At 41.9% G+C, this 14,661-nt stretch overlaps 1 protein-coding gene across 1 annotated transcript in view; it reads right to left on the bottom strand.

Moving 5' to 3' along the window:
• Window positions 1-14,661, bottom strand: part of LOC100666424 (putative tetratricopeptide repeat protein 41) — an 81,788-nt gene that overhangs the window by 33,488 nt on the left and 33,639 nt on the right. The window contains 3 exon segments of the mRNA XM_064283681.1: window positions 10,042-10,220; window positions 11,031-11,229; window positions 12,971-13,210. Of these exon segments, the coding sequence (XP_064139751.1) occupies window positions 10,042-10,220; window positions 11,031-11,229; window positions 12,971-13,210 (618 nt within the window).

Below are 14,661 nucleotides of genomic sequence, written 5' to 3'. Positions count from 1 at the left end.
CACAACCTTAACAACAGTACATAGCAGCCCTGTTGATAGTTCAGAGAAGTATAACGGTGATAGTCAAGACGAAGACAAGTGGACAAGTTTCAGAAACATTTAGGATATAAAAACGTGAGGACTCAGGGATGAAATGTATTTCAGGAGCAGGTAAAGGAGAGAAAAAGGTCTCTGGGTGGTACAAATGGTTTATGCTTGACTACTAACCTAATGGCTCAAACCCATCCAGTGGCTTCACTGAAAAAAGGCCTGGCAAATTGCTTCTGTAAACATTACAGTCAAAAAAACCCTATCGGGCAGGCTACTCTGTAACACTGGACTATGTAAGGTCATCATGAGTCAGAATCAACTCGATGGTAATGGGTTTTTGTTTAAAGGAAAGAAAAATGTTGACGATTACTCCAAGGTGGTACTCTGAGAACTGGTCCTCTAGAACAGAATCTGATTTTGGAGGGAAGCTCATGAATTTAATTTTGGACATTTCAGGTTTGAAGTGCTTTTTAGACATTACTCAAGTGAAGAGTTAAGCAGGGAGTTGGATACATGGATCTGGAGCTCAGAGGAGAAGCATGGGCTGGAGAAGTTGATGTGTAAATCACATGCATGTAGACCATCACTGAAGCCACAGGCAGAGATAATATGTTGTTGTTGTTAGGTGGCATCGAGTCAGGTCTAACTCATAGTGACCCTACATACAACAGAATGAAACACTGCCCAGTCCTACACCATCCTCACAATCATTGTTATACTTGAGCCCATTGTTGCAGCCACTGTGTCAGTCCATCTCATTGAGAGTCTTCTTCTTTTTCACTGATGTACTTCTCCAGGGACTGGTCCCTCCTGATAACATGTCCAAAGGATGTGAGACATAATCTCACCATCCTTGCTTCTAAGAAGCATTCTGTTGTACTTCTTCCAAGACAGATTGGTTCATCTTTTGGTAGTCCATGGTATATTCAATACTCTTTCCCAACATCATAATTCAAAGGCATTAATTCTTTTTCAGTCTTCCTTATTCATCCAGTTTTCACATACATATGAGGTGATTGAATGATTGAAAACACCATGGCTTGGGTCAGGCGTACCTTAGTCTTCAAGGTGACATCTTTGCTTTTAAACACATTAAAGAGGTCTTTTGCAGCGGATTTGCCCAATGCAATGCGTCTTTTGATTTCTTGACTGCTGCTTCCATGGCTGTTGATTGTGGATCCAAGTAAAAGGAAATCCTTGAAAACTTCAATCTCTTCTCCGTTTATCATGATGGTCCTTACTGGTCCAATTGTGAGGATTTCTGTTTTCTTTATGTTGAGGTGTAATCCGTACTGAAGGCTGTGGTCTTTGATCTCCATCAGTAAGTGCTTCAAGTCCTCTTCACTTTCAGCAAGCAAGGTTGTATCATTTGCATAACGCAGGTTATTAATACATCTTCCACCAATCCTGATGCCCCATTCTTCTTCATATAGTCCAACTTCTCAGATTATTTGCTTAGCATATAGATTGAATAGGTATGGTGAAAGAATACAACCCTGACGCACACCTCTCCCAACTTTAAACCATGCAGTATCCCCTTGTTCTGTTTGAACAACTGCCTCTTGATCTATGTACATGTTCCTCAGGAGCACAATTAATTGTTCTGGAATTCCAATTCTTCACAATTTTATCCATAATTCGTTATGATCCACACAGTTGAATGCCTTTGCATAGTCAATAAAATGCAGGTAAACGTCTTTCTGATATTCTCTGCTTTCAGCCAGGATCCATCTGACATTAGCAATGATATCCCTGGTTCCATGACCTCTTCTGAATTCAACTTGAATTTCTGGCAGTTCCCTGTTGATATATTGCTGCAGCCACTTTTGATCGATCTTCAGCAAAATTTTACTTGCGTGTGATATTAATGGGAAATGCTGGTGGCGTAGTGATTCAGTGTTACAGATGCTAACCAAAAGGTCGGCAGTTTGACTCTGCCAGGTGCTCCTTGAAAGCTCTACGGGGCAGTTCTACTCTGTCCTATAGGGTCACTATGAGTCGGAATCGACTCGACGGCACTGGGTTTGGTTTGGTTTTGGTGATATTAATGATACTGTTCAATAATTTCTGTATTCAGTTTGGATCACCTTTCTTGGGATTAGGTATAAATATGAATCTCTTCCAGTCAGCCAGGTAGCTGTCTTCCAAATTTCTTGGCGTAGACAAGTGTGCATTTCCAGCACTGCATCCATTTGTTGAAACATCTCAATTGATATTCCGTCAGTTCTTGGAGCCTTGTTTTTTGCCAATGCCTTCAATGCAGCTTGGACTTCTTCCGTCAGTATCATCGGTTCCTGATCATATGCTACCTCCTGAAATAGTTGAACATCAATGAATTCTTTTTGGGGTAGTAACTCTGTGTATTCCTTCGATCTTCTTTTGATGATTCCTGTGTTGTTTAATATTTTAACTGTAGAATCCTTCGATAATGCAACTCAAGACTCGAATTTTTTCTTCAGTTCTTTCGACTTGAGGAATGCCGAGCGTGTTCTTCTCTTTTGGTTTTCTTTCTCCAACTCTTTGCGCATGTCATTATAATACTTTATCTTCTCGAGCGCCCCTTTGAATCTTCTCTTCAGTTCTTTTCCTTCATCATTTCTTCCTTTTGCTTTAGCTACTTGACATTCAAGAGCAAGTTTCAGAGTCTCTTCTGACGTCCATTTTGGTCTTTTCTTTCTTTCCTGTCTTTTTAATGACCTCTTGCTTTCTTCATATCATTCCACAACCCGTCTGGTCTTCAGTCATTAGTGTTCAGTGCATCAAATCTGTTCTTGAGATGTTCTCTAAATTCAGGTAGGATATACTCAAAGTCATACTTTGGCTCTCTTCGACTTGCTCTGATTTTCTTCAGTTTTGTATACGAGCAATTGATGGTCTGTTCTACAGTCGGCCCTGGCCTTGTTCTGACTGATGATATTGAGCTTTTCCATTGTCTCTTTCCACAGATGTAGTTAATTTGATCCCTGTGTATTCCATCTGGCAAGGTCCATGTGTATAGTCACCGTTTATGCTGGTGAAAAAAAGTATTTGCAATGAAGAAGTTGTTGGCCTTGCAAAATTCTATCATGCAACCTCCAGCATCGTTTCTATCACCAAGGCCATATTTTCCAACTACTGATCCTTCTTCTTTGTTTCCAACTTCCACATTCCAATCACCAGTAATTATCAATATATCCTGATGGCATGTCCGATCAATTTTAGACTGCAGAAGTTGGTAAAAAAATGTTCAGTTTCTTCATCTTTGGCCTTAGTGGCTGGTGCATAAATTTGAATAATAGTCATATTAACTGGTCTTCCTTGTAGATGTATGGATATTATCCTATCACTGATAGTGTTGTACTTCAGGATAGATCATGAAATGTTCTTTTTGACAATGAACGCAATGCCATTCCTCTTCAAGTTGTCATTCCTGGCATAGTAGACCATATGATCGTCTGACTCAAAATGGCCAGTACCAGTCCATTTCAGCTCACTCATGCCTAGGATATTGATGTTTATGCATTCCATTTCATTTTTTACAATTTCCAATTTTCCTAGATTCATACTTCACACATTCCAGGTTCCTATTATTAATGGATGTTTACAGCTGTTTGTTCTCATTTTGAGTCGTGCCACATCAGCAAATGAAGGTCCCGAAAGCTTGAGTCCAACCACATCATTGACTTTGAGGAGGCAGCTCTTCCCCAGTCATATTTTGAGTGCCTTCCAACCTGAGGGGCTTATCATCTGGCACAATATCAGACAATGTTTCGCTGCTATTCATAAGATTTTCACTGGCTAATTCCTTTTAGAAGTAGACCGCCAGGTCCTTCTTCTTAGTCTGCCTTAGTCTGGAAGCTCAGCTGAAACCTGTCCACCATGGGTGACCCTGCTGGCATTTGATTACCAGTGGCATAGCTTCCAGCATCACAGCAACATGCAAGCCCCCACAGTACGACAAACTGACAGACATGAGGGGGGAGATAATACGCTAACATGAAATTATAGTATGACCAGAGAAGAGCCTTTGGCCTTAGGAAACTCCAACACTTAGAGACCAGGTAGAAGAGGAACTAACAAAGAACACAAAGAAGCAGCCAGAGAGATGGGAGAAAAACCAGAGGAGTGTCAGTAAAACCAAGGATCCAGAATGTTTGAAAGAGGAGGGTGGGATCGAAACTATACAGTGATGTTAAGACAAGGACTGAAAATGTTCTTTGATGGACTGCTCCGGATCTGTGTCCATTTTTTCACTGAAGTGTTCATTGTTTTCCTATTGATTTTGGGGGACGTTTTATGAGTATTAGGATTAGTCCTCTGGTTGTTATGTATGTCACAAATATTTTCCCAGCTAATCACTTGCCATTTAATTATGATTCTGGTTTTTGCAGAGGCCTTTTTTGTTTGTTCATTTTGTTTTGTTTTATATATAGAAGCTTTACATGTTTATTTAGAGTAATTTATCAAATACTTTCTCCTTTAGGATTTATTCTTCTGCTTTCTTGCTTTGCCTGCATTTACTGATCTTTTTTTTTTTTTTTTCCTTCATTTTCTTACATTTGACTGTAATCCTTCTGGAATTTATTTTGGTGTAAGGTTTCTGGTTTGTGGTGCTCACTTAATTTTTTAATATATGTAATTTATATTTATAAATTCACATTATATATACAGGTATGTATTTGTATATAAAGAACACCACAGAGAATATGTAAAAACCAATTCATGCGTAGACATTGTCCTCTAGGCTCAATGAGCACACAACCAGCCCTCTATCAAAATGCAACTTCCTCAGATGTGTCCTGCAAGGGGGAGGTGCGGCAAGCAGCACCAGAGGAGAACTGAGTTCAAGACTCCAGATCCCACCCACTGCCATACAATCCGTTCTGACTCGTAGCGACCCCATAGGGTTTCCAGGGGTGTAAATCTCTGTGGAAGCTGATGACCACATTTTTCTCCCGAAGAGTCTGCTGGTGGTTTCCAACGCCGACCTTTCCATTAGTCGCAGATCGCTTTAATCACTGAGCCACTAGAGATTTTTTTTTTTTTTTTCTGGTTGCCTTGCAATCCATGCCGCCTCGTGGGAGACCCCACGTGTCTGTCTTCTCCAGTCAGCCTAGCAAGAAGTTGTTATTCTCCTCGTCGCCTTTAGAGGGAGCCAAACACAGGCCCCTGGTAGGAACTAAGACGGGGGATATGGGAGTAAGTGAACTCCATCCCCAAGAAACTGGAGCTAGTAAACATATCAGACATTCTTCAACTGCTCCATCAAACTAATTGGACTGAAGCACTCAAGGAAAATGCTGATTTTTTAAAGGAGCTTTCTGGAAGCACGCAGAGGGAAAAAAAGTGTAAGTAGCGTACTTACCAGAACAGAACAGAGAGGGGATAACAAAGAATGAAGCTCAAAAAGAGAATTCTTAACACTTCCCACACGCAGAGATAGGGTAGGTACTGTTGTTGGGAGGATGCTCCCACAGTCCCTATAATTCAGAGCTTTCTTTCTACATCGAAGTGTGTCTGCGTGGAAAGCGCTTCTCCACCGAACAGCAGGATCTGGTCTTCCCACTCCTCAAGCTTCTTCCTACCACTGGTGGTCTCAAGGAAACAGAATTTTGTGTGTGCGTTCTCTTCTCTCTCTTCTAATTTTATTGTGCTTTAGGTGAAAGTTTACAGCACAAATTTAGTTTCTTATTTAAAAAATGTATACACTTAATTGTTTTGTGACATTGGTTGCAATCCCCACAATGTGTCTGCCCTCTCACCCTTTCCCTGTACGCCCAGGGTTCTGCATCTTCGTTCCTCTGGTTTTCCTGTCCCTTCCTGCCTTCTCCTATTTGTTTTTGGGCAGGTGTTGCCCATTGGCCTCATATACTTGATTGAACTAAGAAGTCTGTTCCTCATGTGTGTTATTGTTTGTTTTATAGAGGAATCAGAATTTTTGTCCTACATGCACTACCTGGTTAGTTCCCCTCCTCCAGTGATGCCTGGCTCTTCCTGATGCTCTCGGCCCTAAACTCCTGCTCCCACCTGGGCATGTCTACTTCCTGTGGCTGCTTATAGTCCCTTACGGTGTCCACATTGTTTGAAATGTAGAACGCTATGGGTTTGCCTTCATTCCCCCAAAGCATTTGTCTGTAACAGACTTTCACTAAAAATATAGGGTGATGCCTATATAGAGAGTTTCAACACAGCACAGAGAAAGAAACAATTCAGAATAGAACACTACACATTTTCATTTCCTCAGCCATCCCCACTTTCAGGAATTTCTAACTCCTTGTTGTTGTTAGCAGCCTTTGAGTTGCCTTGATGGAAATAAAATCTAGAGGACTTGGCCATGGTGAGCATGAGAGACAAGGAAGAAGGAAGGTGTCAAAGGCAATTGTTACAGAGACTAGGACTCTGTGCTGAAAAGCCCTGGAGGTCCTGGACTAGCACAGAGACTAACCAGCAGGATCTTATATAATTGTACAGATGGCATCATGCTTATGGAATCACCAGGACAGCCCTATGGATGTCTCCAGTCCAATTCAAAGGGACACATTCTGACCCGGGATCATTTACGTCATAGTAAAACCTCATCTGCTAAAACATCAAGTGATTTCCTCCCAGTTTCAACCCCCAGCTGCAGCCCCCTTCCATTACCATAACGACCATGTTATGACAAGCAGTTGTGGCATTACCAGGAAGGACTTCTACCCCCACCTTGGAGATCTAATCTTCCTCTGGTTAGCGTTTAGCCTCCTATAACATGCGGCAGCCCTCCTCCAACATACACACACACACACATCCCTAAGCACTGACAACACATTTCCAGAATGATCCTGGCTTCATTTAATACACTTGTATCATCACAAGTTATCACTTGGGTCCTTGCACATGAAGGATTAGTGGATCAGAAAAATTTCAGAATTACACAAATTATACATGGTCATAATAATAACTACCACCTGTCTGTCAGTTTGTCATACTGTGGTAGCTTACATGTTGCTACGATGCTGGAAGTTATGCCAACAGTATTTCAAATACAGCTGGGTCACCCATGGTGGACAGGTTCCAGTGGAGCTTCCAGACTAAAACAGGCTAAGAAAGGCCTGGTGATCTACTTCCAAAAATAAGCCAATGAAAACCTCATGGATCACAACAGAATACTGTCCAATATAGTGCTGGAAGATGAGCCCCAAACATACCAAAGGCACTCAGACATACCAAAGATCATGAAGAAGGCACAGGACCAGGCACTGTTTTGTTCTGTTACACATAAGGTCACCATAAGTCAGAGGTGACAACTAACAACAACAATAAAAATAAAGGTAAAGTCATTGTGGAAAACAGTGTGGGGTTTCCTCAAAAACTAAAAATAGAACTGCCATATGACCCAGCAATTCCACTCCTAGGTATATACCCACAAAACTTGAAGCAGAGACAAAGAGATTTGTACACCAATGTTCATTGCAGCAGTATTCACAATAGCGAAAAGGTGGAAACAACAAAAATGCCCATCAACAGATGAATAGATAAGCAAAATGGGGTACATACATATAATGGAATACTACTCAGCCAGTAGGAGAAACAAAGTCTTGATCCATGCTACAATATGGACGAAGCTTGAAGACATTATCCAACAAAAAACCAAACCAGTTTCTGACATGTCGATTCCGACTCATTGCACCCTATAGGACAGAGTAGAACTGCCCCCAGGGTTTCTAAGCCTGTAATCTTTATGGACGCAGACTGCCACGTCTTTCTCCTTCAGGGCAGCTAGTGGTTCTGAACCAGTGACCTTCCAGTTAGCAGCCGAATGCTTAACCACTTCGCCACCAAGATTATGCTAAATGAGATAAGTCAATCACAAAAGGACAAATATTGTATGACCTCACTTATATAAAAAGACAAGAAAACGCAAATATATAGAGACCAAAGTTTATTAGTGGTTACCTGCAGTGGGAGAGAAGTGGGAAGGGGGGTGTTAATGGTGATAGAAAAAACTGAATTGAAGAAAGGTAGGATTGTACAGCCAATAATTGTAATAGCTATCAATCAGTTGTATATCTGTAAAAAGTTGAATTGGCAAAAGTTGTGTGATAGGTATATTTACAACAATGAAAAAAACAAAAAGAAAGAGTAGCAGCTGAGGCTACTTGGGTGCAACCAAAAACCTCATGAGATGTCGTTCCTTGGTTTGGAGGTTTGGGGTCATGGTTTCGTGGGACATTCCAATTAATTGGCCTAATAACCTGTATAGTGCTTCTGTTCTACCTCCTAGTTTGTTGCCTAGTGCCTTGGGCCTTAAAGCTTGCAAGCAGCCATCATCGAAGACATGACAATTAGTCTCTCTTTGCCTAGAGCAACAGAGGAAGGAGAGTCAGGAAAAGGAGGGGGATATGGAATGTGTGGCTAATTGCCTTCTTTGCCATGAAACCAGAAGAACTGGATGGTGCCTGACTACCATTTACTGAACGTTTTGATCAAAGAGTCTATAGAAGAAGCCTGATCAAAAAGGGGAAAATGCAGAACAGAATTTCAAATTCTCATGGACTCCAGACTTTCTGGAGCCATGGAGGGTCTAGCAGAGCCCACAGCCCCAAGAAGGTGCTCAGTTAATATTTGCTGAAAGAAAGGTTATTACTCTGTTTAATAATTCAGGAAATACAGGAGGAGAGTAGTAAAGGGGCCTATTTATGGAAAACAAAGGGAAGAAATATTAACCAAAACTGCTACAATCAAACTCAAGCCATTTAAACAGCATGTCAATGACCTGCAAAATTTAGGTTTGGGATCTAGTTAATCTGAAGTGTCAACTGGTCACTCAGGAAAGCTGATGAGCAAGCAATAATGCTATTAGTTTTTTTTTTTCTTTTAATGTTGCTACGTAGCTGATGCCAACTCATGGTGACCCTATGTGTATCAGAGCAGAACTGTGCTCCATAGGGTTCTCAGTGGCTAATTTTTCCAGAAGTAGAGTGCCAGGCCTTTCTTCCGAGGCACCTCTGTGTAGACTCAAACCTCCAACCTTTCAGTTAGCAGCTGAGTGCATAAACCATTTAGACTATCCAGGGATTCTGTTGTGGATTGAATTATGTCCCCAAAAAATGTGTGTCAACTTGGCTAGGCCATGATTCCCAGTATTATATGGTTTTCTACCATTTTGTGATCTGATGTGATTATCTTATGTGTTGTAAATTCTAACTTCTATGATATTAAGGAGGTAGGATTAGAGGCAGTTATGTTAATGAAGCAAGACTCGATCTACAGGATTAGGTTGTATCTTGAGTCAATTTCTTCTGAGATATAAAGGTGAGAATTGAGCAGAGAGGAGAGAGACCTCATTACCACCAAGCAAGAAGAGCCAGGAGCAGAGCATGTCCTTTGGACCCAGGGTCCCTGTGCTGAGAAGCTCCTAGACCAGGGGAAGATTGGTGGCAAGGACCTTCTCCCAGAGCGGACAGAGAGAGAAAGCATTCTCCTGGAGCTGACACCCTGAATTTGGACACCTAGCCTCCTAAACTGTGAGAGAATAAATTTCTCTTTGTTAAAGCCATCTGCTTGTGCTATTTCTGTTATAGCAGCACTAGGTAACTAAGACAAAATTCAATGCTGTTAGTAGCTCTCAGGAAATGGGGCATGAACCCTGCTACTTGAAAAGAAGGTCAAGGCTGGAAATACAGACAAAAAAGTAAGGTGTTAATCCATGAGAAAGTATAGAGAGAAAAGAAGGCTAAAGACAGATCCTTGGAAAACAGCAATAGCAAGAAAAGAAAGAGGAGCCATTTCAAAATTAAAATTTCTCCCAATTTGTTATCCTCAGAAATTGTTGGTTTAAATTGTGGGGAGATTTTGAAAATGGTTGAAATGGCATTTCATTGTATATGTATATATATTTCACTACACACACACACGCAAATAATGGGAAGAAGTAATCAGAAAGGTCTGCTGGATTGATCAGAATTAGATGAGGAAACAGAAGAACAGTAACTTTCGGCCACCATCTATCCCAGCAAAATGGACCACTGGAAACATTATTACTCATTGTACCTGAGAGCGTACATCTCTTCCTGGCTTTATGGCACTGATCTGCTTTAATCCTGGCCACTGAGAGCAAATAGACCTCCGAGACATCACATCCGGCTTCCGCTAATACATTCCAGTAGTGGAGGAGGTGCAGCCTTGTCCAGAAGCTTGGACTTCTAATTTTTGACAGAAAGTCTGTGATGCTGGTAACACAATGTAGCAATAGAAGTCATTTTAGTATGTCACGCCTGGAAGGAAGCCGTTCTTCTACAGACCACATTTCGCTAGCCTCTTCATAAATTCCTTAACTGACATGACTTTGCCAGGTCACCACCTGAGCGTGAGCTTTTCACTCTTCTGCAGTCAAACCCAGTTGAACCCATCTGCCCAGGACGCCCCCTCTACCAGGCAGCCTCCCTAGGTCTGACAGGCATAGCCAGGCCCTCCCTCTTCTGGGCTGGCATTGCTCTCATACAGCATTTATCATCATGTATGGTAACCCTCTGGCTCCACATTGTCCCTATGAGATGGAAAGCACCTAAGGGCTTGGGGCTGTACCTTATTCCCCTCTATATCCCCAGGGCCTAGCACAGTGTCAGAGACAAAATGAGCCACCAATAGATGATTGCAGAATGAATACAGAGGAGGAAGGAAAGGAAGAAGAGAGGGGGAAGAGAGAAGAGGAGAGGGAAAGGGAGAGAAGAAGGTAGGAGGATTTAGCAGGAGAACATGGCCAGCCTTTTATCCTTGCCCATCTAGAAGTCCTTGTCTCTCTGGAATACCACTTAACTTTGAAGGGAATCCACATGGAGTGAAGAGGGAAAAAGTACACCTTACAGAGCCAGACAGATCAAATGGAGTAGCCTGAGGATCCACCAGCTGCAGACGATGTTCCCATTGGAATGAATGAATGGGTGGTTGAATTAATAAATGAATGAATGCATCTTGCTCAAGGGAGCCGTGGCTCTCTAAATGCAGCACAAACGCAATGATACAAAATACGTGAGACTTACTTAGGACTGGAGACAAAGCTGCACAAACCCTCCCAGCAGCCGCTCATCTTCATATGCCACGGCAATTCTTGATATACTCGCCAGAAAGCAGTTTGCCGCTGGAAGTATCTAACCAAGACTTGGTGAAAATGTGTTTTCTTGTGATTCGTTGAGTTCTGAAACATATGTGGACTGCTTTCTCTGACAGGTGTGATTACACCTATTTGAAAATCAAATTACAGTTTAACACAACTGACTTTTTGGTATATGAAAACATTACAGAAAAAAAGATTTTTAAGTTTTTTTTGCAGTAATTGTTGTTTTTAGTTGCTGTTGAGTCAGTTCCAACCCATAGCGACCCCATGTATGCAGAGTAGAACTGTATTCCACAGGGTTTTCAAGGCTGTGACCTTCCAGAAGCAGATCGCCAGGCCTGTCTTCCAAGGCGCCTCTGGGTAGGTCTGAGCCACCCACCTTTCTGCTAGGAGTCAGCACTTAACCTTTTTGCACCACCCAGGAATTCCTTGGCCATTAGAGTTGATAAAATTCAAGGTAGCTTGGAAAAAAAACTGGAGTGTTAAGAATGTATCTTTGCTCTCTCTCTCTTTTTTTTTTATTTTGAGGCTCTTTTTATTTTTTTAGCAGTATGTCAAATAAAGGTGCGTCTTACAATCAATGACGTCTTAGGTCTATGAAATCAGAATATTTTACTAGGCATGATATGTTTTTATATGTAAAAGTATCTCTACCGAAGCTCTCCAAACCCTACAGCTACCACAGCCATTTCCAAATGAAAATGTATCTTCTTATAAACCAGTCTGAATTTACCAAAGAATTAGTTTTATTTAAAAGCACTGACCTAAAATTTGAGAAGCTGTGAGCATGCTGACTTTTCATCACGTATGTTATTTTCCTTTCCCCTTCTCCCTGGAAATATTTGTAACCTACTTTTCTATTTTAAATATACACCATAGTTTCCACTTAAATAAGCACTTCCCAATATTTGAGAGTGTGCTTTTGGAGAAGTTAATTCACTGCCTGAATCTTATATAGGCCAAGAGGCAACTGACAGCAAATTGAATGTTGTAGCCAAGATTACTATGTTTTTATTACCAAAGAGAAATGATTTCAGTAGCTCATACAACCCAGAAACAAGTTCCTCAAAAACTAAAATAGAACTGTTTTCAATTTTCTGCTTGACAATTTTTCTTGCAAAATGAATGGAACACACACCTGGGTGGCACACCAAGCCCAGCTATTCATAAGGACTATATCAAATTGGAAGCCCATTGTTCAAATAGCCATTTTGCATTTCCACTGAAATGATTTCGAGGTCATCCACACATTTGGAAAAACTCCATACTGTCTGGTCTAACCACCACCCATCTGTTAGTTTGTTGTATTGTAGTGGCTGGCATGTTACTGTGTTGCTGAAAGTTATGCCACTGATATTTCAAATACCAGTAGGTTTACTTAGGGTGGACAGGCTTCAAGAGCTTCCAAACTAAGACAGACTAGAAAGAAAGGCCAACAAAAACCCTATGGATCACAACAGAATATTTTCAGAATATTGCTGGCAGATGAACCCCTTAGTTTGGAAAGCACGCAAAATACACTGTGGCTATGACAATGGACTCCAACACAACAAGGATCATGTAGATGGTACAGGACTGGGCAACGTTTTGCTCCATTGTACTTGAAGTCACCATTAGTCAGCATGAGACAGCATGGGCTGCCTGCCTTGAGAAGTCTACTAATGTGAGAATAAACCCTGGAGCGTTAAGCTGTTGAAATCAGGTCTTTGTTACTCACAGCCAAGTACAATTCCTAATGTATACAACCATTTTCATACATGTTTATAGATTCAGTTTGACATGAGAAATCCCAGCTACAGCCTGCCCGTGTATGTGACTCTTACCTTCCCTTTAGCCAGCAGGTATTTTCACAGATTCAAGCCTTACCAAGAAGCTTGTGCTCCACAGCGTTTCTCAGGGACTGGTGCCGAAAACACAGGAGGCTGTTGGGCTTCTCCTGGATCCACTCTTTGGTGGCATTGCGGAAAGCAGCCCAGTGTAACGGGGTCACTTGATAATGATTCCTGTAGCCCAGCATGTCCAAAAGCTGGAGTATCTCATCCTCGGCCAACCCACAATGCGAGATGCTTAATAAGCACAGAGCGTCGGCCACCCAGCCATCCAGCCCTATGGAGACAACATGATGATAATGAAAATAACAGCTGACATGTGCCAGTTATCATTCCAAATGCTTTATATGATTAACCAACTTATTTCTTTCAGTAATGCTATAGGTAGGTACTATAACTGCCCCGGTCTCACAAATGAGGAAAATGAAGGACAGAGAAGTTAAATAATGTGCCCAAGGTCACACAGCTAGTAAGTGCAGAGCTGGGATTTGACCCCAAACAACCCGGCTCTTGAGACAATACTCTTAACCATTAAGTTATCAGCAATATTGTCACAACTAATACATCATGAAATATGGTTACAAACTGACAATCTTGCTGATTATTACATTTGGTATGTCTGCTTACCCATTGCCGTCAAGTTGATTCCAACTCACGCAACCCTATAGCACAGAGCAGAACTACCTCATAGGGTTTCCAAGGAGCAGCTGGTGGATTCAAACTGCTGACCTTTTGGTTAGCAGCCAAGCTCTTAACCGCTGCGCCACCAGGGCTCCTTAATAGTCTTTATTGAAGTTTCCAAACACCAAATTTATATTTGTGCCTATGAGTGAGTTTCTATGATTGCATTCCTGCACATATTCACGTACACCCCTTGAGCTAACTCTTCACTTCTCCCTGGCACTTAGGCTTGTCCGCCATAGTTAGATTTTCCATTGGCTTTATGATCAACTACAAACACACCCTTAAGACATGGTCTACCAGTCTAAATTTATTTCCTATGCTAGGATTTGGCACAGCATGGGTGGGTCAATGGCAGAATTCTCTTCTTCCATACAGGAGAAAAACAAACAAACAAACCAGTTGCTGTTGAGTCAATTTTTTGTTTTCCACGCAGGAGACTCGAGTTCAATTCCTGGCCAGTGCACCTTATACACAGCCACCACCTGTTTGTCAGTGGAGGCTTGCGTGTTGCTATGATGCTGAACAGGATTCAGTGGAGCTTCCAGACTAACATGGACTAGGAAAAAAGGTCTGTAAATCCACTTCTAAAAATCAGTCAGTCAAAACCCTATGGATCACAAGTATCTGATCCACAACCAATCACAGGGATGGTGCAGGGCTGGGCAGTGTTTTATTCTGTTGTGTATGGGATAATCGTAAGTTGGGAGCCACTTTAATGGCAGCCAACAACAACAACATGCTAGGACTGGGGACTGGGCCCAAATTGCCTGCAATCTTTAAGCAAAAGTAGCTAATCAGCTCCAGCCATACAAGCGTTTTCTGATGTTTGTCCTCTTTAACTGAACTCTTCCTGTACCTGTGGCTGGGCTCCCTGGGCCTCAGTGGGTTGGGGGAGTGCAGGGGGAGGTTAAAGCAGAGAGGGCTGGGAGGGGGACAGTTGCCTGGGAGAAGGAGCAGTCCCTACTCGGAAAGGACGCAGGCTTTCCTACCCAGTCGAGCAGGCTTTCCTACTCAATCTTGGGCAGGTGGGGTGGCATAGCTGTG

Source organism: Loxodonta africana, chromosome 4 (genome assembly GCF_030014295.1).
Source record: "Loxodonta africana isolate mLoxAfr1 chromosome 4, mLoxAfr1.hap2, whole genome shotgun sequence".
NCBI lineage: Eukaryota > Metazoa > Chordata > Mammalia > Proboscidea > Elephantidae > Loxodonta > Loxodonta africana.
This window is presented reverse-complemented; position numbering and strand designations above follow the sequence as displayed.